Source organism: Erinaceus europaeus, chromosome 23, assembly GCF_950295315.1.
Source record: "Erinaceus europaeus chromosome 23, mEriEur2.1, whole genome shotgun sequence".
Lineage (NCBI taxonomy): Eukaryota > Metazoa > Chordata > Mammalia > Eulipotyphla > Erinaceidae > Erinaceus > Erinaceus europaeus.
Genome location: NC_080184.1, coordinates 4284028 through 4311540, shown reverse-complemented (window position 1 = coordinate 4311540; position 27513 = coordinate 4284028). Strand labels below are relative to the sequence as shown.

The window sequence follows — 27513 nt, the reverse complement described above, 5'->3', positions numbered from 1 at the left end:
TGGCACTTATGACAGCATGGATGGAACTTGAGGGCATTTCCTTATTGAAATAAGTTGGGGTGGAATGAAATTCTGCAAAATATCGTTATTTGTGAAATCAAAAGAAGAAGAAGAAGAGAAGAAGAAGAAGAAGAAGAAGAAGAAGAAGAAGAAGAAGAAGAAGGAGAAGGAGAAGGAGAAGGAGAAGGAGAAGGAGAAGAAGGAGAAGAAAAAGGAGATCTCATAGAAACAGAGATAGAAAAATAGTTGCCAGCAGTTGGGAAGCGGGAAAATAGGGAAAGTTTGGCAAAAAGGTACAAGCTTTACGTAATAAGATGAAAAAGGCTTGAGAGACTAAAATATGTGATGACTGTAGTTGATAACTCTGTACTGTATAATTACAAAAAAATACTGAGTAGGGGCCGGGTGATGGTGCACCAGGTTGAGTGTACATGTTACAATGTGCGTGGACCCGGGTTGAAGCCCCCCAGTCCCCACCTGCAGAGGAAAAGCTTCACAAGTGGTGAAGCAGTGTTGCAGGTGTCTCTCTGTCTCTCTCCCTATCTCTTCATCTCCCCCTTCCTCTCTATTTCTGGCTATCTCAGTCCAATAAATAAATAAAGATAATAAAAGAAGAACTTGACATTCAAAAAGATTACTGAATAGAATGCCAACGCACTCTTACACACACAGAAAAAGATGAATTCTGCATATTCTGGAGTTAGGCAGTGATTTTGCTTTCTCTCTTCTTATAAAGATGAATAAATAGGGAGTCAGGCCGTGACGCAGCAGGTTAAGTGCATGTGGCACAGCGGGTTAAGTGCATGTGGCACAAAGCACAAGGACTGGGGAAAGGATCCTGGCTGGAGTCCTGGCTGCCCACCTGTAGAGGAGTCGCTTCACAGGAGGTCAAACAGGTTTGCAGGTGTCTGTCTTTCTCCTCTGCCTCTCTGTCTTCCCCTCCTCTCTCCATTTCTCTCTGTCCTATCCAATAACAACAATACCAATAACCACAACAATGTTAAACAACAAGGGCAACAAAAGGGAAAAATAAAACATATATATAAAAAGATGAATAAGTAAACATTAAAAAGAATTCCATAGTAGAATTATCAGAGATATTTTCTCTCGATTCTGAACATACACATTTTTTTTTCTTTTCATAAGGGATAAGAAAGGCCAATTGGGAGTTTTCAACTATATACATCGAATGTAAAACTCTCTTACCTGTGGAATTTTGTAGAGTTCCAAAAGTGGTGAAATATTTGATGAGAATTCTGGTGTGGTTCCTGCAATAATGGCGGCAGATTTGCTTTGTTTCTGACATCTATAATTAGGGACAGTCTGATTCCCTCCTGAGAACCAAAAGAAGATGTTCTCCAAAGGCTTGTCATTTTTATTAAAGGCATTATAGAGATTGAAACCGAGTGTCAAATTAGGGAGCAGACGGGGGTCCTTGTTGATCTCTTCAATGGCAAAGAGAAAGGCCAGAACGTAATGATAATTGTTTAACTGCCACCTGAATGGAAAACACAGCATGAGAGACAATGATGAAGTTATTGAACTCGGGGTTGGGTGGTGGCGCATCTGGTTGAGCATGCGTGTTACAGTACGCCATTTCCCAAGTTCAAGTCCCCACTCCCCACCTGCAGGGGGAAAGCTTCTCAAGTGGTGATGCAGGGCTTCAGGTGTCTCTCTGTCTCCCTATCCTCCCCTTCCTCTCAATTTCTGGCTGTCTCTATCCAAAAAAATGAATAAAGATTTAAAAAAATTTTTTAAGTTCTTAACTCAGAGATATCTTTTAAGCTATCAGAGACTGATAGTTAATTAAACATTCATGAGCACTTAAAATCTCCACAGAATATTATCTTTATTTATTTATTTATTTGATAGAAATAGTCATAAATTGAGAGGGAAGGAGAGAGATAGAGAGAGTGAGAGACCAAGAGACACCTGCAACCCTGCTTCACCACTTCTGAAGCTTCCCCCCCCATAGGTGGGCACCAGGGACTCAAACCTGGGTCCTTGTGCACTGTAACATGTGTGATCAAGCAGATGAGCCCCTCCACAAAATAGTAAATGCAAACTATTTTCAATTTCTGGCATACAAAAATATTAACTCACTTTTGGTAATCTGTGTTGTAGATATTTTATTATTATGTCTCCTATATTTAAAATATTTTGGTCAAGGTGTTACCGAACAGCGTTGCTGCTGCCTCTGATTACATTATAATGTAGTGAATTTTAATTCATACATCATACTGTTTATATTAAAACACACATCCAAATGGGAAGTCAGACCCACACGTAATTGCACTTTGTGTCTGTATCCATAGTTGCCAAAAATAAAATAAAATGAACACTATTAAAGGGACATATGCACCCTTATATGTAGTGATACCTGCACTATTTACAATTGCCAAAAAGTGGAAGCAGCCTAAATGCCCATTAGTATATAATTGGCTAAATAAGGTATGGGTTATTTTGTTCATGGGACACTACTCTGTAATCACTAAAGATATCGAATCCTTTTTGAGAAAAAAAAATAATAAAGGATGGAACTGCAGGTGACTTAACCTAGTGAAATAAGTAAAGACATGAAAAAAAAAGCTACGGAGATTTCACTCATGTGTGGAATCAAGAAAAGTAATTAACGTGATTAACACATTCCCATATTCTCTGACAGGGGGACAAAATACTCTACCCATTGAGGAAGATGGGTCCTGCAAATAAGTAAAGCCTGGAATATTCCTAGCTATGACCACAGAATGTGATGGGGTTCCAGGACACATTAGTGATGTCGTCTACCCAGGGAAGTCAGATTGGCAACATGGTAGCTATCAGGCTCAGGCAAAAATTAGTAATGCCTTGAGCCCCTTGGAATATACCTCAATAGACTCCCCAGCTTTTTCCGAAATGGAGACCCCCCCAAATCTCATCTGCTCTAGGCTTACCTTTAGACTCCTGGTTATTAAACAATTTGTTCTGCTTTCTATCTTACTGCTTTTTCAGCCACCAAGTTGCCGATCCTACCATGATGCCAATCTGACTTCCCTGGCTAGAAGATATCACCAATGTGTCCTGGAACCCCACCGCTCCAGATCCCTACCCCACTAGGGAAAGATAGAAACAGGCTGGAAGTATGGATGGACCTGCCAACACACGTGTCCAGCAGAAAAGCAATTACAGAAGCCAGACCTTCCACCTTCTGCATCCTATAATGATCCTGGGCCCATGCTCCCAGAGGGATAAAGAATAACAAAGTTTCCAGTGGAGGGGATAAATTATGGAGTTCTGGTGATGGAAACTCTATGGAATTGTATCCCTCTTATCCTATGGTCTTGCCAATCATTATTAATTCAATAAAATTAAAAGAAAATGTAAAAAAAGGAAAATCATCAACACCCTTCACAACATTTAAGCCAAGAAGAAAACTAAAGATGAAGCCAACAATGTCCTGGATGTATGCCAGGGGGGTATCACAAAGGTTATGACCTTGCCGCAGGCTATGTGTTTCTCAGTGCAATATACAACACAACCAACAGCCAGATATGATTCATGAATATAGCAGAAAACAGTAGTTGAACTCTCTTAAGATGTCTGCTTCAGAAGTATTTTCACAGTCTTAAATAAAAGAATATACTAATACGAGTACATCTAACTGACAAAAGTTTCATGACAAGATAAGCCATTACCAACGCAAGAAGAGACGGGCTGGGAGTATGGATCAATGTGTCAACGCCCATGTTCAGCGGGGCAGCAATTACAGAAGCCAGACCTTCCACCTTCTGCTTCCTGCAATGATCCTGGGTCCCTACTCACAGAGGGTTAAAGAATAGGAAAGCTATCAGGGGAGGGGATGGGGTATGGAGTTCTGGGGGTGGAAAATGTGTGGGAAATGTACCCCTCTTATCTATTGTCTTGCTTGTGTTTCCACTTTTTATATAAAAAATTTAAATGATATGAATAGGACCATTTTGTACCCAACATATTCAACAAAGAGCCAATAGGCAACATACTTAAGAACCCACACCACTCAAATATATATAACAGCATTTAAGAAGAACAGATCTAGACAACCCTTTCACCAAAGAAAAGATTCAGATGTCCAAAAATACATAAAAAAATTGTCAAAATAAGTGATTATCCGGTAAGTACAAATTAAGATAACAGTGAAATAACATTTCACAACTGTAGGAATGCCATATATTAAAAAGGATAAAACAGTTAGTGGCAAAGACGTGGGGACAAAGGTGGGGACATGGTTGTTGGGATCATATATTAGTCCAGTCCAGTTGGAAAATGGCTTGGAGATTCCACAAAGTATTAAGTATTCCAGAAAACACCCAATAATCTGACCACTTATCTGAAGGTGATGACAAATGCCAATGTTCACCATCATGCTGCATGGAGTAGCTCTGTTTTGGAAGCCTAAATATTCAACAGCAAGTAAATTATGAGTGAAATTGTGTTATATATTCAGAATATATATTACTCAGCTTAAGAAAAGATGACCATGTTACAAGAATAAGCCTGAAGGGGACTAATACATTTCATTCAGAGATAAGACTTAAATAAGACGAGGAAAATTTGTGAATTTTTTTATGAAACCATTAGATTTATTGAAATTAAAAAATATAATACAGAGAAAATAGAGTTAGGGATTTTACTTTTCTACCTCTATCCCTTTAGTGTTAATTCACCCTATTACCAAACATTTATTGAGTTTAGTTCTACACTATTATTTATTCTACACTTCTTTTCTGATCTCAATTTAATTCCCGGCATTCTAAATTCATTACTGTTATATATATATATATATATATATATATATATATATATGTATATATGTTTGTATATATATATATATATATATTTCAAATTTTTATTTCTAAAAATGAAACACTCGCAAGAACCATAGGATAAGAGGGGTACAACTCCACACAGTTTTTGTCACCATATTCCATCCCCTCCCCTGATAGCTTCCCTGTTCTTTAACTCTCTGGGAGTAGGGATCCAGGGTCAATATGGGATGCAGAAGGTAAAATTTTATTATTATTTCATTTTAGATACAAAACTTCTGTAAAGAATGAAGGAGAGATGATGGGAATCCAATAGACATTGATGCAGAATTATGATAAGTTGGTGGAGGTGTGGTGTGCCCTCACCTGTCTGGGGGAGATAGAAAGCAGAGTATCTGTGGAACCAACATCTCCCATGTCTTCAGGAAAGTTATTTCACCAAAGAAAATCTTCTTAGGAGACAGGGGAAGAAATGGAGGAAGGGGAGTTGATGTCCTAGTGTGTGTATGGTGGGAACGAAGACCTTCGGGTGGCGGAGAGTGTCTTGCAGGTACCAAACCGCCTCTCATGGGGAGATTAGAGATTGTATTTATGTGACAACTGTACTATAAACCACTAACTTCTCCAATAAGACATTTTGAAAACTGTTTCAAAGCAAAAGAGAAAATTATATGTGTTAACCCACCTTTAAATTGAGAAGAAATCATTTTCTGTAAGTGATTAGAATCTTTTTTGTAAGGATACACAGTATGAACACTATTGAAGGGCCCTTGATTTCTTTATGGACCCTTGCAATTCAATGCCTATTACTTTTATGCTGAAGTTTTTTTGTTTTAATTACTAACCATCAGGTATTATGCCAGACATATGAGAAATTCTTTGCTGTCACTCTAGCTTCTTCTCCAGCCTCTATGGTGTTTGTCTAATCTCAAGGTAGACCCAGATAACAGGTCAAAAGACCTTCAAGCTAACAGAGGCCTTATCTGGTATCCCTAACTATGCCTGTATCCTTTGGATAAGGTCAGGATTTACAGAGTAAACACAGAACCTGATATAATCACTAGAGCTGGAGATTACAGGTCTGATATAGAGTAGTCAGCATTCTAGGAGAGAAATCATTCAATTTTGCGTGCCTTGAGGATATTTATGTGAACACAAAGATGTCTATATTTCTGTACGCCCTTCAGATGTTTGTAATTGTCACAACCGTATGCACATATACATAATAAATAGAAGGAAAAGCAGACTGTGCAAGAGGAGTAGGAGACATTTAGCAGGACTTCATTGAAAGGTAAACACCATGTGTCTGCAAGTACACATCCCCTTTGGGAGGACATTAATAATGGTCTGATGGATTTTGTCTCTCAGTCCTGATGTGCAAATCAAACTCTGCTCTCCAGCTCTGTTTTATAAATATATGTGTGTGTATATATATATTTATATATTACAAGGTCATTTTCATAATTCAGGCAAATATATTTATATAACAAATTAAGAAGCCCAGAAATATACCCACATAGTTTAAGCAAAGTGTAAAGATAAAACAAAATAAAAAACTTAATTAATTAACAATGTTCCCAGCATACTTTCTTTGTAAGTACAGAAGAAAAAAAATTTTGCATTGATTGACAGTATTGAGAAATTTTAACTCAGCATTTGTAGTAGACAAATAAAAGCTATGAAGAGTAACTCTGGATTATACAAGCACTTCTTTGATACCAAAGCTCAAAAGAATTCATTAAAATGCAAAGCTGAGCTATTAGTAACGACTAGTTGAAAACACTAAGAGAATGGAAAAGAGGAAAAACTGAGAACAAACATTTGTCAGTTATATTTCTCACACTCACATAGACAGTGGATTATGGGATGGGGAAGGGGGCACACCTGATTAAGCACACACATTACAGTGCACAAGGACCTGGGTTCAAGCCCCTGGTCCCCACCTGCAGGGGGAAAGCTTCACAAGTGGTGAAGCAGGGTTGCAGGTGTCTCTCTTTCTCTCTCCCTCTTCCCTTTCAAGTGTCTGGCTGTCTCTAGGCAATAAAGAAAGGTAATAATTTTAAAAATAGTGAATCATTTACCATTTAGGTGAAGTTTGGATTGGCTTGGACAGCCAATAGAGTTGTTGTAGGTCTAGTTGTGATTTCCAAGAGTAGAGGGGGAAGAAGCCATCCAGCAGCAGGTCCCCGTCCCTGTAAACACTAGGCTTCAGGAATAGAGGGCAGGGTGAAATGTCCACGTCCACGTTGCAAAATAGAGGTAAAGACTGAAGGAAGAGAAAAAGACAGATCAGAAAGGATGGCATGGCACTGTTTGTTAGTGGAGGTACCTATCTGTGCATCTGTGTGTTGAGTCATAAAGATTAAGGCGATCCAGGGGCCTGCAGCTAAGTATTCAGGTTGGGACAGGTATCCCTAACTGTGTTGCAGCAGAAATGCACTGCTGTTCTTTTCTGAAGCCCATGAAGTCAATGGGGGCTTGAGCTGGATTAAGCCCAGGACAAAGGCAAGGCCTAGAGGTGACCATGTAGGAGTCACAGTGCAGAGACTTCAGCCCCTGTGATTCTGTGTCAAACAGCTTTCAGTGTCCCTTCTTTTTAGCAGCTTCACTGCAGTGCTTTGAAGGAGCTCTGGGAATCCTCTGCCCTGGGGCTCTGCACCTGCCCAACTCTGGTCACTCTGGTGAAAACCACTTTGGGAAAATGTGTTTGGATTCTCCTTCGCCCTTGGCATTTGTGATTTCATCAAGTTTAGTGACCCAAAATAATCAATTAATTCTCTAGGGATCATTCACTCGGGGGCAAGTGAGTCTCCAGACAGGTGCATGATTCTGCAAGGAGTTTGGGGCTGTTGTGGCAGGACAGGTCTCAGGGGCCCTTCAGGGTGTGACAAGTCTGAGTTTGAGTCAAACTTTCTCCAGGACTTTTGTTTTCTCTGATGATTTATGGAAGTCTTTCAGGATGGATCACAATAGCATAAAATTGCAATGCCACAGAATCATGGGCTTGATAATCATTCAGTAATCATCTGGGCAGGGGGATGGATGTCATGATCAAAAGCATCAGACTGCATAAGATCTAGAGAGGGGCACACTTTAATGATGACTCTTTAGTCGCTATCAGGCCACCCCATCACCTGGGGTCCCAGTAAGGGAGTCTTGAGATTCTCAAAAAGACATGATGGTCCTAGGCCTAGATCCCTCTCTCCATTGTCACTGGTCATCTTCATCAGGAACAACACAATAGAACCCTTGGTGGGCCCCCCATAGGACCTTGCCCTCAATGTGGATCAACAATGTTAAACAAGCTTCCAACCTTCAACGTTATTCTGGATAACATACTCTACCAATGGTCCAAGATGGGTCCTGAAATTGGAGCATCTTGGAAGGCTCCTATCATGACTACAGAATGTGAGTTCAGATCTACAGGGATACAGAGGTCACATAGACTCCTAAGTTGAATATGGGCCCCAAATCAAATCAATGCGGTTTACAGTCAACAATATTTATATACCTTTCCCATATTTGGGAGCTACTTACTTCCGTGATCCAGCTTTCTGGTCCTTTTTCCAGCCATAGCATCATCTCCCCAGATAATAACTTGGATCCACCTGCATATCAGAAGTCAGGATCAGGGAAAAAGTAGTATAGTCATGGGCCCTTTGGAATATGACTAAAATAGGCCTACTAGCTATCTTCAAAACAGAGATCCCAAATCATTATTTGCAATATTCCAGCATTTACGTTCATGATTAGTCAACAATTTGGCTGTATATGTCACCTTTTGTTTTCAGCCACCAGGTTCAAGATGCTACCTTGAGGCCCACCAGACCTCCCTGGGCAGATGACCCCACAAAGAGTCCTGGAGCCCTGCTTCTCCAAAGACCTGTCCCACTAGAGAAAGAAAGAGACAGGCTGGGAGTGTGGATCAACCTGCCAACACCCATGTTCAGTGGAGAAGCAATTACAGAAGCCAGACCTTCCAGCTTCTGCATCCCATAATGACCCTGGGTCCATACTTCCAGAGGGTTAAAGAATAGGAAAGATATCAGGGGAGGAGATGGAAAATGGAGTTCTGGTGGTGGGAATAGTGTGGAGTTGTATCCCTCTTATCCTATGCTTTTGTCAGTGTTTCCTTTTTATAAATACATTTTTAAAAAGTAGCAGACTGAATTCCAGGCAAGGAATAGAAGCCTATGACCCCACATGTTATAAATGTGCACACTGACCCTCTCTCTCTTGTCTAGGGTGATCTATGCTGACCCAGACTCTGAGGAGATCAGCACTAAATCCTTATATTTAAATGAGCCCCTGGGTTTTTAACATAATCATTTTATGGGATACAGATATAGAGAATAGGGGTCATGTGGTGGCACATCTGGCGGAACACACATTACAATGTGCAAGGACCTGGGTTCAAGTCCCTTGGTCCCCACCTTCAAAGGGGAAAGCTTCATGAGTGGTGAGGCATGCTGCAGATGTCTCACTGTCTCTCTGCTTCTCTGTCTCATTTTCTGCCTACCTCTGTCCAATAAATAAAGAAAATTGAAATAATTAAAAGAAAGCAGATATAGGGAACATAAAATACTAGAGGTTTCATGTAAGATCTAGGAGTGAGTAGCATGCCAGTGTGGTGTGAAATAAAAATAACTGTTCTGTTCTCAGCATTTATGTTCTGATGTAACACTTTCCTTCTTGTCAGTGTTTCTAGGTCATGGAGTGTCTTTATGGAACTCATGTCCATGAGCCTGACACAGAGGGAGGGTACTGGAGTGTATTTTTAACTTAAGATTTGTTTTTATTTCTTACATAACAGGAGACTTATTCACTTGAAGCAGAGAGAAGTAGGAAGAGAGAAGTCAGAACACCTTCCCATCACAGGTGGTACCAGGGATTAAATAAGAAACATTTAGCATGAAAATCTGGTGCTCTAGTTGTGAAACTGTTTCCCAAGCCAGTGAATTATATTTCTTTTTTTAAAAAATATTTATTTGTTCTCTTTTGTTGTCCTTGTTTTATTTTTGTATTTGTTGATGTCATTCTTGTTGAAGAGGACAGAGAGAAATGGAGAGAGGAGGGGAAGACAGAGAGGGGGAGAGAAAGACACCTGCAGACCTGCTTCATTGCCAGTGAAGCGACTCCCCTGCAGGTGGGGAACTACCAAAGGATAGGCAGGGGCACACCTAGTTCAGTGCACACAGAACAGGCCACAAGGACCCGGGTTCAAGCCCCTGGTTCCCACCTGCAGGAGGAAAGCTTCACGTGTGTTGGAGCAGGGCTGCAGGTGTCTCCCCATCTCTATCTTCCCCTTTCCTCTCAATCTTTGACTGTCTCTATCCAATAAATAAAGATAATAGGAGAACAAAATTAAAGACAATAACGAAGGAATATCAACTACTTAAAATATCAAGCAGGAGCAAACAGGAAAGGAAAAAAGTCAACAGGAACAATAAAAGGAACCTCAAAGGAAAAGCAGAATAGCTAGAAGCCAAGTGCACTTATCTATCACCACCCTACATGTAAATGTCTTACATTCTCCTCTCAAAATAGTCAGAACACCTGGATGGATTAAGAAGCAAGATAAAGGGCCAGGAGTTAGCACAGCTGTTAAGCGCACATGGTGCAAGGCACAAGGAGAGCCGTAAGGATCCCAGTTCGACTCCCCGGCTCCCCACCTGCAAGGGGGGGTTGCTTCAAAAGCAGCGAAGCAGGTCTGCAGGTGTCTGTCTTTCTCTCTCCCTTTCTGCCTTCCCCTTCTCTCTCGATTTCTCTCTGCCTTGTCCAATAACAATGTCAACAATAACAATAATAACAACAAAATGAGAAAAAATGGCCTCCTGGTGCAGTGGATTCATAGTGCAGGCACGGGGGTCCAGTGATAACCCTGGAAGCAAAAAAAAAGCAGTATGCAAAACTAACTTAGAATTATATAGAACCCCACTATGAAATAAAACTATACAATACTATCTCAATTAAAATAGATAAAATTTAAAAGATTTAAAATTAGAATATGTGGGAGTCGGGTGGTAGCACAGCAGGTTAAGCGCACATGGGTCAAAGTACAAGGACCGGCGTAAGGATCCCCGTTCAAGCCCCTGTTCCCCACCTGCAGGGGAGTCGCTCCACAAACAGTGAAGCAGGTCTGCAAGTGTCTATCTTTGTCTCATCCCCTCTGTCTTCCCCTCCTGTCTCCACTTTTCTCTGACCTATCCAACAATGACAACATCAATAACAACAACAATAATAACTACAATAAAACAACAAGGGCAACAAAAGGAAAAATAAATATAAAAAATTTAATAAAAAAGAAATTTAAATAAAAAAACTAGAAGGCGTACTGGGTTTATAAATAAATGGAGAGGCATACGTGAAAGTGGGCCCTACACAATAGTTCTAGGACTGGGGGAAGTAGAGGCTCCATAGTGGAGATGTGAGGTTCCTGCTGTCTTAGGGTTCAAAAAGACATTCAATAGTTAATGTTATTATCACATTATTTGGTAATTGGGTTAACTTTGAAAAGTCCTTTTGTTAGGGTTTGCTGTACAGTACCTAGTATCTTGTATATAGCTGTGCTATTGGTTGCTTCTGATCTACTTGGTCTAGGCTTTTGAGAGAGTCTGCATATCAGTTACACAGCCTATATATTAAAAAGATTCAGTTTGTGTTTTGAAAAACTTCGAGACATACAATTTATTCCCCCCTCGTATTAATTAACTAGTGATTTATATGACTACATTTTACTAGGAGTGTACATAAACACCATTCCCACCACCAAAAGACTGTGACCCATCCCTGCCACCCACTCCCACCCCCCATCCATATCAAATAATATTGCATCTGCCGATCACAACCTAACCAACACACTGATTGCCACCTCAACATGCTTCACTTCAGACTGTGTCCAGAGACTTCACGTGTGGAATGACAACCCTTCAGCTTCATTACTCAGCTGAGACCTTTCCTTTCATAGTATACTCTAATTCCATCTCAGGTGGTTCACTTTCTAACAAAGTCCCAAAACCTAGATATACACCAGTTTCTGTGAGAGAGAGCATATGTTCACACATATCCATAAACTACTGCAAAATATATACCTGAAAGCAGAAGTACACTAGAGTTTGCAGTGAGTATCCCCCTAACACTTCCTCTCCACTATTCCAAGCTTTGGGTCCATGATTGCTCAACAATTTGTTTGGCTTCATATGTTAACTCTCTTTTCAGTCACCATGTTCCAGATGTCATCCGGATGCTGGCCAGGCTTCCCTGGATTGAAGACCCCACCAGTGTGTCCTGGAGCTCTGCTTCCCCAGAGACCCATCCTACTAGGGAAAGAGAGAGGCAGACTGGGAGTATGGACCGACAGGTCAACGCCCATGTTCAGCGGGGAAGCAATTACAGAAGCCAGACCTTCTACCTTCTGCAACCCACAATGACCCTGGGTCCATGCTCCCAGAGGGATAGAGAATGGGAAAGCTATCAGGGCAGGGGATGGGATATGGAGATTGGGTGGTGGGAATTGTACCCCTCCTACACCATGGTTTTGTTAATCCTTTCTTAAATAAAAAAGAAAAAAAAGAAAGAAATGGATAAAATATATGAATTTTTTTGCTAATAAAAAATACAAAGTATGGCTTAGAATCAGGAAGAAAGAATGGAGGCATATATTTTGTTGAAGTTTTGGTAATTGAATAGTTTTAATTAGTAATTTTTTTCAAATTCCACTATGCATTTCATGCATACATCGATGTCGTCATTGTAGACAGTTCCTTAGGGTCCAAACTGATAGCCCCATTCTAACAGATATGGAATTGCAAGGAACTCAGAATGTTTCTGAACACTACTGAAACATAACAAATGTGGGATTGAGAATTAGTGAATTAAAGTATTGCATTAAGGTTATACAATCAAAATATAGTGGTATTTTCATCAACATAAACCTGAATTTATGTAGTAATACAAATAGTCTTCAGATAAACCCATAGAATGTCATTTGATGAAAGTGCAGTCAAAGCAGTATTGAAAGAAATATATTTTTTGTTAATAATTTTTATTTTTAGAATGGAAAGTCTGACAAGACCATAGGATAAGAGTGGTCCAATTCCACACAGTTCCCACCACCAGAACTCCGTATCCCATCCCCTCCTCTGGTAGCTTTCCTATTCTTTTTTTTTTAATATTTTTTATTATTTATTTATTCCCTTTTGTTGCCCTTGCTGTTTTATTGTTGTAGTCATCATTGATGTCTACAATGATGTAGTCATCATTGATGTCGTTGTTGTTGGATAGGACAGAGAGAAATGGAAAGAGGAGGGGAAGACAGAGAGGGGGAGAGAAAGACAGACACCTGCAGACCTGCTTCACCACTTGTGAAAGGACTCCCCTGCAGGTGGGGAGCTGGGGGCTTGAACCAGGATTCTTACACTGGTCCTTGCGCTTTGTGCCACCTGCGCTTAACCCACTGTGCTACAGCCCGACTCCCCAGCTTTCCTATTCTTTGTTCCTCTGGGCGTACGGACCCAGAGTCATTATGGGTTGCAAAAGGTGGAAGGTCTGGTTTGTATAATTGCTTCTCCACTGAACATGGGCATTGGCAGTTTGATCCATACTCCCAGCCTGTCTCTCTCTTTCCCTTGTGGGGCAGGGATCTTGGGAAGTGAGGCTCCAAGACATATTGGTGAGGTTGTCTATCAGGGAAAGTCAGGTTGGCATCATGGTATCATCTGGACCCTGGGGCTGAAAAAGAGTTAACATGTAAAGCAGAACAAACTGTTGACTAATCATGAACCTAAAGGCAAGAATATCGCAGATGATGATTTGGGGTCTCCATTTTGGATAAAGCTAGTAGGTCAATTTTATGTATATTCCAAGGGGCCCATGACTTTAGTAGTTTTTGTCTGAGCTTGATATCTAATATGCAGTTTGACCTAGGTTATTATCTGGGGAGATGATGTCATAGTTGGAAAAAGGACTAGAGAACTCGATAAGGGGAAAGTAGCTCCCAATATGGGAAAAGTATGTAAATAATGTTGACTGTAAACACCATCCATTATCTGGGGCCCAAATTCAGCACAGGAGCCTGAGCAACCTCAACATCCCTGGAGGTCTGAGCTTGCATTCTGTGGTCACAAGGAGGAACGTTCCAGGTTGCACCAATTTTGGGACCCATCTTCCTCAGGTGGTAGATAGAGTATGTTATCCACCACACCTTCGGAGGATGGGACATTCTCTACCACTGTTGAGCCACATTGAGGGCAAGGTCCTATGGGGACTCACAGCAGAGTCCATTGTGTTGTTCCTGAAGGATATGACCAGTGACAATGGAGAAAGGGATCTATTGGAGGTCTAGGCCCAACATGTCTGACCCACACAACTGTTTAACCACAGTAGCTGTGTGTTCACTCTACTCACAAGTGAAAGTCTATTGAGTCTTGCCTGTTATGCTATATTACACTCACCCACACCATTAATATAAGTTGAGTTTCTAATATGTCCAGCATTAAGGACTATGTGCTAAATCAAATAGGACATTGGACAGAGGTATGATCTCTTCATACTGACAATATTAACAATTATATACAATCATGAGACCAGTAAAAATTCAGCATACTGAAAAAGATGTCACCTAGGAAAATGAGATGGATGGGGGTGGGCAACTCAAAAGGCATCTTTACCGAAAAGTAAATAGAGAGCAAGACAACTATCAGTAAATTTCAGAACCAGAACCATCTACCTGAAAACTCAGAAATAGTCAACAAGTTACCAGATTTAGGTCAAGCTTTGACTGAATTGGCATAGCTTTCTGATAAGTGGCATCAGTGGCACCTCAGTTACATACTCATTTGCCACTCAGAACTCAAGTCAGCTGAGCTATGAGCATAAGGAATACACACACACACACACACACACACACACACACACACGTATATATATACAGGGACCAGCTGGTGGCACACCTGGTAGACTGAACAGGGACCAAGGTTCAAGCTCCCAATCCCCACCTGCAGGGGGATACTTCACGAATGCTGAAGCAGGGTTGCAGGTGTGTCTCTGTCTCTTTCCCTCTCTATCACCCCCTTCTCTCTCAGTTTCTGACTGTCTTTATCCAAGAAACTAAAGTTAATAAAAAAAAAAAAAAACTATACCGTAGGCAAAAAATCTTGACTGTAGAATTCAACTCTCATATAATTCCCTAAAAGAATGTGCAAAATAATATGTTTGCTTCTTCTGAAACTGAGCAATATTGTAAATAGCATGCTAAGGTCTTGTATGGTATGCTAAATCCTATCAATGCGATTGTCAAGTAAACTAAGTTCCCAAATAAATAGGTTATAATAATAATAATTATCTATTGCCTTCTTAAATCTATTGCCTTCTTAAATCTATTGCCTTCCTCATTCTCTATAGAAACCAAATGTCTCCCATTCCTGGAAAATGGGGCGTGACACATTTTCTTTCATGCTTCCCTTGAAGCATATCATTTGATATTGCACCTGCCGATCTCAATCCAATCAGTGCAACCAGTGCCACCTCAACATGTTTTAACCTGGGAAGGAGTCCAGAGATGCCAGACATTGGATGTCAACCCTTCAGGTCCAATACTCAGCCACCAATTGTAGTTGCTACCATGATGCCTACCAGACTTGCCTGGACAGATGACCCCATCAATGTGTCCTAAAGGCCCCACCTCCCCAGAGCCCTACCCCACTAGGGAAAAATAAAAACAGGCTGTTGGTATGGATCGACCTGCCAATGACCATGCCCAGCAGATAAGCAATTTCAGAAGACAGACCTTCCACTTTCTGCACCCCATAATGATCCAGGGTCGATATTCCCAGAGGGATAAAGAATACGGAAACTTTCAATAGAAGGGATGGGATATGAAGCTCTGGTGGTAGGAAGTGTATGGACTTGTACCCCTTTCATACCAAAATCTTGTTATTAAATTACTAAAAAAAATCAGTTTGTAGCTGTGATACATTTCAGAAATCAGGTAACTATCATTGTGGACAATGAAGAAGAGTTGGAAGAAGCAATTGGAAGATAAAGTATTTGGAAGGAGGAGTTTTGACCAAGAGATAGTAGAGAAATGTGTGCTTTCTAAAATCTGATACATGTAAAGAATACCCAGAAGGCCTTTCTAATCCCAGGTCTTGGGCTCATGCTCAGAAGAGAACTGTGCGTCCGGGTGGGGATGTACTCAGTCGTGGGCACAGAAAGCAGCTGTTCCCCACCTGCAGGGGGCAGGTGTCTCTCTTTCTCTCTCTGACTTGGTATCCCTTCTCTCTCAAATGCTCTGTCTCTATCAGAAAGAAACAAAAAGATATTTGAGAGTACGTTGAGATTTCTTCACGGTTGGCATTCCTTTTACACAGAAGCAATGACGATTGCTGAGAGCAAATTGAAAACAGGCTCAACAAGTAGGAATGTCCTCACACAGGCCAGTGCTTGAAGACTAGAAGCTTATGTATTTTCCTTTTTGTCAGCTTTACTATTCCACTCTTTAGAGAGAACTCGTTTACAATATTGTCTTGGTAATGTATTTCTAGTTTTTTGTAATTATCTTTATTTATTTTTGGAATAAAATAAATTTGAGAAGAAAGGGGGTGATACAGAGGGAGAGAGATAGAGAGGCACCTGCAGCCCTGCTTTGTACTAAATAACCAAGCAAAAGCAGGAGGGCAACTGCAGATAGTTGGGTAGACACCACTGAGGTCTTTCAACACAAGAAGGACCCCCTCCCTTTTCCTGAGAGTGACACAGTCCTCACTTTCTGCTTGTCCTCAAGACCAGGACAAAACCAGGTCCTGAGGTCTCCAAAATGATTGTCAATATGAGAAGTGGTACTCAGGGGGTCTGCTCTCAGACTGAGGGCCGTGTCTGAGAGCATCCACAGAGCCTGTCCAGCCAGACAAAGGTGGATTGCAGAGACCTTGGTCTTTCCGCTTGAGGGCCAGTCCTCAGACTCCAAAATGGATGAAGGTCAATTTGTTCTGCTTTGCTAGTGTGATGTGCTGGCCCTTGTGTGTCATCTCTTCAATGGCGTCTCAGCTTGAGGATGGTCTCCTCATGTCCGTGGAGACCCGACTACTACTACTACTCATTCTTCAGCTTCTTCTTCCCCTTCCCTTTCCCCTTCCTCTTCTTCTTCTTCCCCTTCTTCTTTGTCTTCTTCCACTTCTTCAATTGAAATAACACTGGTTTATAGGCCTGTTTTATTCCGCCCTCTCTCCCAGGGTTATTGTTGGGGCTCAGTGCTTGCACTACAAATCCACTGCTCCTGGAAGCTATTTTTTTTCCCTTTTGTTGCCCTTGTTTTAGTGATTATTATTGTTGTTATTGCTATCATTGTTGGATAGGACAGAGAGAAATTGAGAGAGGAGAAGAAGATAGAGAGGGTGAGAGAAAGATAGACACATGCAGACCTACTTCACCAGCTGTGAAGTGACCCCCCTTGCAGGTGGGGAGCCTCGGGCTCGAACCGGGATCCTTATGCTGGTTATTGTACTGCGTGCCATGTGCGCTTATCCCACTGCACTGCTGCCTGGCCCTTGTCTCCTCAACCTCTTCTTCAGGTCACAGTCTCTTCCCCTGATGATGGTGTTAATGAACAAGAGGGATGGAAACATTCAGTGATGGTCAGGTCAGCTCAAGTGACGTGGAGTGGAGGGCATTACACTCAGGCGCAGGTGGATGCCTATTGAGGTGGGAGGGCCTGGTCTTGTCCTGGTCATGGACCAAGCCACACTGCCACTTGGCTGTCACTAGGGGTGACCTCCAACCCAGTGACTGTTCCTCCACTGTGATCTCACTCACTTCTAACACTCAGAATTCTAGGCCTGGCAGGTAAGAGCCCTTTGTACCTGATTACACCTCTTGTTCTAGAAAAGTGCTAGAGAGGGTTTCGTGAGGGGGCAAGGCGGTGGTATACCTGGTTAAGCTCACATATCACAGTACACAAGGTCCCAGGTTCAAGCCCCTGCCACTCCCCCTGCAGGGGGAAAGCTTCAGTGGTAAAACCGGGCTTCTGGTGTCTTATGTCTCTATCTCCTCCTCCCCTCTATGTTTCTGTCTCCATCAAATAAACAAAATATTTAAAGAGGGCGAGATAGCATAATGGTTATGCAAAGAGTCTCTCATGCTTGAGGCTCTGAAGTCCCAGGTTCAATCCCCCCTGCCCCCACTCCCACCCAAGAGCCACCGCATAACCCCCCAAAAAGATTGTTTAAGGGAGTGGGGATGGTAGCACAGCAGGTTAAGCGCAGGTGACACAAAGCGCAAGGTATGGAGGAAGGACCCCGATTCAACCCCACCAATGTGTCCTGGAGCTCTGCTTACCCAGAGCCCCACCCCACTAGGGAAAGAGAGAGACAGGCTGGGAGTATGGATCCTCCCGTCAACACCCATGTTCAGCGGAGAACCAATTACAGAAGCCAGACCTTCCACCTTCTGCATCACACAATGACCTTGGGTCCATCCTCCCAGAGGGATAAAGAATAAGAAAGCTATCAGGGGAGGAGTTGTCTGTCCAGGGAAGTCTGGTTGGCATCCTGCTGGCATCTGGAACATGGTGGCTGAAAAGAGAGTTGACATACAAAGTCAAACAAATTGTTGACCAATCGTGGACCTAAAGGCTAGAATAGTACAGATGAAGAGTTGGGGGGGGGGGGTCCTCCACTTTGTAGATAGATAGTAGGCACATTGTAATCATATTTGAACTCCCATCTTTTATGCCAATGGAGAACTGTCTCCTCCACCCCTGGGTGGGGTTCAGAGCTCACAGTCTCCCCATTGCCTAAATAAGAAAAGGAGGAAGAGAGTCTGAGTGTCTCTGCTGGAGGATTAGCAAGCACTGCAAGGAGCTGACCTAAAGAATACAACACTGCTGGCCACAGGTGGTCACAGATAACAAAAGATTAAAAGAATTTTTTTTACTAAAAAGCCCTATTCATGTTCTTTTGAAGAGAAGACTTAACCATCTCTCACAATCACCATCATCATTATAATACAGACAGATTCCCCACCTGGTGTGTCAACCTGCTAATTTCTGGTTGGGTCTTCCCACCTTCTTTTGTACAAAAAAAAAAAAAAAAAGAAGAAGATGCTTTCTGAAAGTCATCGCTCCTATGCTCCTATGCTGGTGCCCCTTTATTTTGGGCAAATGGCCCGTCTCCCACAAGGCCCAAGACCTTGTGAGTTCACCTTTAGACATTACAGATGGTATGAATTTCAAAAGACTTTGGATAATTTCAGAGTCTTGAAGTAGGAAGTATTTCATTGATTCCCTTCAACACAGCCCATTGCAAATTAAGTTGAGAATCAGATGGAGTTAGGGGGGAAAAAAACAAGTCAAGGAAATTAAACAGAAAGACAGACAAATTCTGTAATTTCCATTTTAAACATCTTAGGCATGGATTTGGATTAAATTTATTATTTACTAATAGGGTGACTGAAGGAGTAGGCACATTAGTTCATACTAATTTTTGGTCATTAGGCACAGGCTGAATCTTCTGCCTTCAATTTGAGATGGGTGGTGAGAAATTAGGCATAGAGCCATGTGGCAGATATAAACTAAAAAGAATGTGCATAGAGCGATTCTAGAGTCTCTTTGACTCCCCTCTCCTCTTCTCTCTCCTCCCTCTCCTATTCTTTAATATTCTTGTCAGTCTTTTGTTGGGAGGAGAGAGCACACCCAAGATGGGCTTTTTATTTATGTCCCACTAAGGGGAATGCCTCAGTGCTCACTACATTAGTACTTTGCTGAAAACAAGCGTGTATTCCAGATGAATTTTATGTTTCATTATTGTTTTTTTCACAGAGCTCTGCTCAGTTCTGGCTTATTGTGGTGCAGGGATTGAACCTGGCACCTCAAGCATGACAGTTTGTTTGCATAACCACTATGCTGTCTCTCTCACTTTCCAGGGGAATTTTCACAGGATATTATGTTAATATTAGTTTTTCTTCTGTGTTATTCTTAATTATCTTTATTTATTTCCTTATTGGATAGAGGCCATCAGAAATCGAGAGGGCAGAGGGAGATAGAGATAGAAAGACACCTGTATCGGGAGTCTGGCAATAGCGCAGCAGGTTAAGTGCAGGTGGAGCAAAGCACAAGGATTGGTGTAAGGATCTGGGTTCGAGCTCCTGGCTCCCTGCCTGCAGGGAGTCACTTCACAGGTGGTGAAACAGGTCTGCATGTGTCTATCTTTCTCTGCCCCTCTCTGTCTTCCCCTCTTCTCTCCATTTCTCCCTGTCCTATCCAACAACAATGACATCAATAACAACAACAGTAATAACTACAAGAATAAAACAACAAGGGCAACAAAATGGAATAAGTAAATAAATAAATATCAAAAAAAAAGAAAGAAAGACACCTGTATCACACTGCTTCACCACTCCCATAACTTACCCCCTGCAGGTGGAGATTAGGGGCTCGAACTTAGATCCTTGCGCATTATAACATGTACACTCACTCAGGTATGTCACCACCTGGCCCTGATAATAGCCTTTAGATTTAGTTGTTAGTTGTTGCATTTTGTATTTGTAATTCTGAGTCCATTCATATAAACAAGCACATAAGTCAAGAATTAATAATAATTAATTCCTCTTCGTTCTGAAATTTTTTTTCTTTTGTGCTCAGAGGTCTTCACTGCCGCAGAGTGATTTTTTTCAGACAGAGCAGGAGAGGGAAAGACACCAAGACACCAGCTACCCTAGTGCAGTGGGAGTGAAGCTCCAAGCTGGGTCACATGACTGGCAGCAGACACCCTGCCTGGTGACCTACCTTGTTGTTGCAGTAATTTTAATAAGGTTTTGAATTTCAAATAATAAAACTCTATTTTTCTTTACTAGAGCACTGCTCAGCTCAGGTTTATGGTGGTGTGGGGATTGAACCTGGGACTGCAAAGCCTCAGGCATGAGAGTCTGTTTGTATAACTATTATGCTATCTCCCCTGCCTATAACATAACTGTTGAACATGATTTGTAAATAATTTGTATTCCCTTTACTTACTGGATAGAGACAGCCAGAAATTGAGAGTGTTGGGGAGACAGAGAGGGAGAGAGACAGAGAGACACCTGCAGCACAGCTTCACTACTTGTGAAGCTTTCCCCCTGCAGGTGGGAACTGGGGGCTTGTACCTGGGCCCTTGCACACTGTAACATGTGCGCTCAACCAGGTGTGACACCACTCAAAGCGTTAACACAAATTCTTTCAGTGTTATACTAAAATAAAAACTTTCCATAATAATAATAATAATAATAGAAACAAGAGGGAAGGAATAAAGCTAGTAATGGAAGAAATGACCACTAGGAGCAGTGTATGCATCATAGAATCCCGAATTGCAGCAATAACCTAGATGGCAGTAAAAATAAAACTGCATTTTTCCCTTAAAAAAAGTTCTGGGCCGGGTGGTGGTGCACATGGTTGAGCACACATGTTACAATGCACAAGAACCCATGTTCCAGTCCCCGGTCCCCAAGCAGGAAGAAAGCTTCACAAGTGGTGAAGCAGTGCTGCAGGTGTCTCTCTATCTCTCTTCCTCTATATCCTCCCTTCCTTCTTGATTTTTGGCTGTCTCTATCCAATAAATTAATAAAGATAATAAAACAAAATTTAAAAAACTTCTGTGCATCAAAAAGTTTGAGACATTCAACCCATTGCTCCTCTCTCATATAAATTGAATAGGGGTTTGTGAGACTATAGAAAACAAGGACAATGACAGGGAAAATAAATAAATTTTAAAAAACACTTGAATAAGATAAGAGACAAGCACACCAGCAGCATTACAGAGTGGCCTCCCCTCTCAGTTCTCAGCACTCACCACTGTTGCTTACTTTGTGGGATGTTCTGATTTGAATTTCTTTCTTTTTAAAAAATATTTATTTATTCCCTTGTTTTATTGTTGTTGGAGAGAACAGAGAGAAGTGGAGAGAGGATGGGAAGACAGAGTGGGGGTGAGAAAGAGAGATAATTTGTGAGAGATGTTACACATGTACAAACTACTGTATTTTCCTGTTGACAGAAAAACATTAACCTGCCCCCTCTATAAAGAAGAAAAACTACTTTACACAAAAATATTATAGCATTTATCAGGGGGCTGATCAGTGGTGCACCAAGCTGAGCACATACCATTGCCATATGCAAGGAACCTGATTGGAGCCCTCATTCCCCCAACTGTAGAGGGGCACTTTAGAAGCAGTGAAGCAGATCTGCAGATAATATTCTCTCCAGATCTATTTCTCCTTTCCTCTCAATTTCACTCTGCCCTCTCCGATAAAATATAAAGGAGAGAGAGAGAGAAGGGATAAATATGGGATGAGTTCACTCATAACAAAAGCTAGACCAAAAAACACATGGTCATATCAATTGATGTGGAGAAAGCCTTTGACAAAATACAACATTCCTTTATGATCAAAACACTACAAAAAATGGGAATAGATGGAAAATTCCTCAAGATAGTGGAGTCTATATATGGCAAACCTAAAGCCAACATCATACTCAATGGTGAAAAACTGGAAGCATTTCCACTCCGATCAGGTACTAGAAAGGGCTGCCCACTATCACCATTACTATTCAACATAGTTTTGGAAGTTCTTGCCATAGCAATCAGCCAGGAGCAAGGAGTTAAAGGGATACAGATTGGAAGAGAAGAAGTCAAACTCTCCCTATTTGCAGATGACATGATAGTATACACAGAAAAACCTAAGGAATCCAGCAAGAAGCTTTTTGGAAATCATTAGCAAATACAGTAAGATGTCAGGCTACAAAACTAACATTCAAAAGTCAGTGGCATTCCTCTATGCAAACACTAATTTAGAAGAAATTGAAATCCAGAAATCAATTCCTTTTACTGTAGCAATAAAAAAAAATAAAATATCTAGGAATAAACCTAACCAAAGAAGTGAAAGACTTGTATACTGAAAATTATGAGTCACTACTCAAGGAAATTGAAAAAGACACAAAGAAGTGGAAAGATATTCCATGTTCATGGGTTGGAAGAGTTAACATCATCAAAATGAATATACTACCCAGAGCCATCTACAAATTTAATGCTATCCCAATCAAGATCCCAAGCACATTTTTAGGAGAATAGAAAAAATGCTACAAATGTGTATCTTGAACCAGAAAAGACCTAAAATTGCCAAAACAATCTTGAGAAGAAAGAACAGAACAGGAGGCATCACACTCCCAGATCTCAAATTGTATTATAGGGCCATTGTCATCAAAACTGCTTGGTACTGGAACATGAATAGACACACTGACCAGTGAAATAGAATTTAGTACCCAGATATGAGCCCCCACACCTATGGACATCTAGTCTTTGACAAAGGGTCTCAGACTATCAAATAGGGAAAGCAGAGTCTCTTCAACAAATGGTGTTGGAAACAATGGGTTGAAACATGCAGAATAATGAAACTGAACCACTGTATTTCACCAAATACAAAAGTAAATTCCAAGTAGATCAAGGACTTGGATGTTAGACCAGAAAGTATCACATACTGAGAGGAAAATATTGGCAGAACTCTTTTTTGCATACATTTATTTTATTTTATTTTTTTATTTAAGAAAGGATTCATTAACAAAACCATAGGGTAGGAGGGGTACAATTCCACACAATTCCCACCACCAAATCTTCATTTCCCACCCACTCCACTGATAGCTTTCCCATTCTCTATCCCTCTGGGAGCATGGACCCAGGGTCATTGTAGGTTGCAGAAGGTAGAAGGTCTGGCTTCTGTAATTGCTTCCCCTATGAACATGGGCATTGACTGGTTGGTCCATACTCCCAGTCTGCCTCTCTTTTTGCCAAGTAGGGTGGGTCTCTGGGGAAGCTGAGCTCCAGGACACATTGGTGGGGTCTTCAGTCTAGGGAAGCCTGGTGGGCATCCTGATGACATCTGGAACCTGGTGACTGAAATCTGCACACATTTTAAAGACATCTTCAATGAAACGAATCCACTTACAAAGAAGACTAAGGCAAGTATAAACCTATGGGACTACATCAAATTAAAAAGCTTCTTCACAGCAAAAGAGACCACTACAAAAACCAAGAGACACCTCCCAGAATGGGAGAAGATCTTTATATGCCATATATCAGACAAGAGTTTAATAACCAACATATATAAAGAGCTTGCCATACCAGAAAGACAACAAGTAACCCCATTCAAAAATGAGGAGAGGACATGGACAAAATATTCACCACAGAAGAGATCCAGAAGGCCGAGAAGCACATGAAAAAATGCTCCAAGTCTCTGATTGTCAGAGAGATGCAAATAAAGACAACGACGAAATACCACTTCACTCCTGTGAGAATGTCATACATCAGAAAAGGTAACAGCAGCAAATGCTGGAGAGGGCGTGGGGTCAAAGGAACCCTCCTACACTGCTGGTGGGAATGTCAATTGGTCCAACCTCTGTGGAGAACAGTCTGGAGAAATATCAGAAGGATAGAAATGGACCTACCCTATGATTTGCAATTCCTTTCCCGGGGATATATCCTAAGGAACCCAACATATCCATCCAAAAAGATCTGTGTACATATATGTTTTTGGCAGCACAATTTGTAATAGCCAAAACCCGGAAACAACCCAGGTGTCCAACAACAGATGAGTGGCTGAGCAAGATGTGGTATATATACACAATGGAATACTACTCAGCTATAAAAAATGGTGACTTCACCGTTTTCAGCCGATCTTCGATGGACCTTGAAAAATTCATGTTAAGTGAAATCAGTCAGAAACAGAAGGGTGAATATGGGATGATCTCACTCTCAGGCAGAAGTTGAAAAACAAGATCAAAAGAAAAAAAAAACACAAGTAGAACCTGAAATGGAATTGGCATATTGCACCAAAGTAAAAGACTCTGGGGTGGGGGTAGGTGGGTGGGGAGAATACAGGTCCAAGACAGATGACAGAGGACCTAGTGGGGGTTCTATTGTTATGGGTAAAAATGGGGAATGTTATGCATGTACAAACTATTGTATTTACTGTTGAATGTAAAACATTAATTCCCCAATAAAGAAAAAAAGAAATTAAAAAGTAAATAAAATAAAAATAAATAAAACAATTGGGCCAAAAAAATAAAAAGAAGCTGAAAAACAAGATCAGAAGAGAAGACACTAAGCAGAACTTGAACTAGAGTTGGTGTGTTGCATTAAAGTAAAAAAAAACTCTGGGGTGGGTAGGGATTCATGTCCTAGCACACGATGACAGAGGAGGACCTAGTGGGGATTGTATTTTTATGTGGATATGTTCTTGTGTACAAACTATTGTATTTTTTTTTTAGTCTGAGGTTTTTACAGTGTTTTGTTTATCATTTATTAGAAAAACACAGAGAAGTCAAGAGGGAAGGCGTAAGTAGAGAGAGACACCTGAAACTCTGCCTCTCCACTCTTCAAGGTTTCCCTTTTCAAGTGGGGGCAGGGGCTAGAACCCACATCCCTGCACTTTATAATATGTACATGCAACCTGGTGGGCCACTGCCCACTCAATAGAAGGTTTTTGATTCTAAGAATTCATCTTTTTTTTTCCTAGATTGCCCAATGTGTTGGAATATAGATGTTCTTTTTATTTTGCGAGTGGTGACTCACTTAACAGTAGTGTCTAGTTGACTATGCGATTATACATGGTTCTTTTTCTTTTTTTCTTAATTTCTTTATTGGGGAATTAATGTTTTATTAAACTACTACTTTTCTTTGTCTACTGTAAACCAGTAATACTGAAATTAAAATTTTCTTTTAAATAATGGTTTATTACACATTTTTGTAGCGAGACAATCATATTTCAGAATATTTGGCTTATATATGTAATAATCAAATTCAGGAGGAAATATATATCTAAATCTATATTGTTAGATATAGAAGTTGAGCTCCACCACCATCCATGCAGGCCAAGTGAGGCTTCCCCAGTATTCACATGCAGTACCAAGATTTAACATAGGGCCTTAAGACATGGGGAGAGATGTACAATTTACAAAATAAATGTCTTTCTAGTTATATCCAGACAAATGTATTTTTAAAGAAACATAATAAATATTCTAAATGAATAAAAAAGGAAATATTAATGGACAATATCACCAACTTGCATGGTCAAATGTGAATATATATAATTTTGTATGATAACTAGAACAAAGGAATTAATTTTAAGTAAAAAGGCAGGATAAAGCAACTGAGACAGTATTTGTGTTTCTAAATATCTCTGTCTAAATGAGGGGAATTTCACACAACAAATCCATGTTAAAAGGAGGGGATCTTACTGGTAATCAAAAGGTAGTATCTCATGAGATAGGACATATGTTCACATGTATCTGTAAATTAGGGCAAAATATATACCTGAAAGCAAAAGTGCACAATAGTCTGCAGAGAGACAATATATGCAGCAAGCAAGGAGAAAGACCTGAAAAGACACCATAAAGTTCCTAATGAAATAGTTTCTACTTAGACTTAGTTACCCTCCTCACCTACTTCCTGTTACACTTCTCTCACTTACTCCAAAGCTAACCTTATCAAAGCAAGGACTTCAAAAGCTGAATAAGGTCAAGAGACTGGCAGACTTCAATGATGACACTTTAGTCACTATCAGGCCACCCTATCACCTGGGGCCCTAGTCGGGGAGTCCTGAGATTCCCACACAGACATGATGCGCCTAGACGCTCTCCATTGTTACCAGTCATTTCTATCAGGAACAACACAATGGACCCCTTTGTGGGCCTCCATAGGACCTTGTCTTCAGCATGGATCAGCAATGGTAGAGAACATTCCATCCTGCAAAGGGAGGATGGACAACATACTTAATGCTACACCTAAGAAATATGAGTCCTGAAACTGGGACAGCTTGAAACGTTCCTACTCATGACCACAGAATGTGAGCTCAGATCTACGGGGATGCAGAGGTCACATAGGTTTCTAAATTGAATATGGACCCTATAGCAGATCAGATCTTATAGATGGGGTTTATAGTCAACAATATTTATACACCTTTCTCATATTTGGGAACTACTTTCTTCCCTGATCCAGCTTTCTGGTCCATTTTCCAGCTATGGGATCATCTCCCCAACAATAAATTGTATCCACCTGCATATCAGATGTTAGGCTCATAAAAAGGAAAAAAAAACTAGTATAGTCATTGGTTCTTTGGAATATAACTAAAATAGTTCTACTGTCCTAATATCTAAAAAACAGAGACCCCCCCCCAAATCTTGATCTGTAATATTCTAGCCTTTAGGTTCATGATTAGTCAACAAGTTATTGGGCTTTATATGTTAACTCTTTTTTCAGCCACCAGGTTCAGATGCTAACATGATGAATCTGTACTATTCTGAGCAGATGACTCTATCAATGTGTGCTGGAGCTCTTCTCCCTCAGAGCCCTGCCCCACTAGGAATAGAGAGAGAGACAGGCTGGGAGTATGGATTGACCTGTCAACACCCATGTTCAGCAGGGAAGCAATTACATAAGCCAAACCTTCCACCTTCTACAGCGCATAATGACTCTGGGTCCATACTTACAGAAGGATAAAGAATAGGAAAACTATCAATGGAGGGGATGGGATACAGAGTTCTGGTGGTGGGAATTGTGTGGAGTTGTACCACAATTATCCTATAGTTTGTGTCAGTGTATCCTTTTTATAAAAAAAATTTAAAAAGTTAGAGTCAGTTGCATTATAATATTGAAATGCAAAATCAGATTCGTTCATTTGTTTAAATCCCTTAAAATATGACAGACATGTGGGATAAAAC

General features: G+C 40.8%; 1 protein-coding gene across 1 annotated transcript in view; it reads right to left on the bottom strand.

Moving 5' to 3' along the window:
* LOC103128151 (vomeronasal type-2 receptor 116-like) overlaps positions 1-16665 on the bottom strand; it is a 33846-nt gene extending 17181 nt beyond the window's left edge. The window contains exons 1-4 of the mRNA XM_060182247.1: positions 16546-16665; positions 6863-7047; positions 4339-4410; positions 1207-1498 (exon numbers count right to left, since the gene is read on the bottom strand). Of these exons, the coding sequence (XP_060038230.1) occupies positions 1207-1498; positions 4339-4410; positions 6863-7047; positions 16546-16665 (669 nt within the window). The remainder of the gene's footprint in view (positions 1-1206; positions 1499-4338; positions 4411-6862; positions 7048-16545) is intronic.
* Between the last annotated feature and the right edge of the window lie 10848 nt (positions 16666-27513).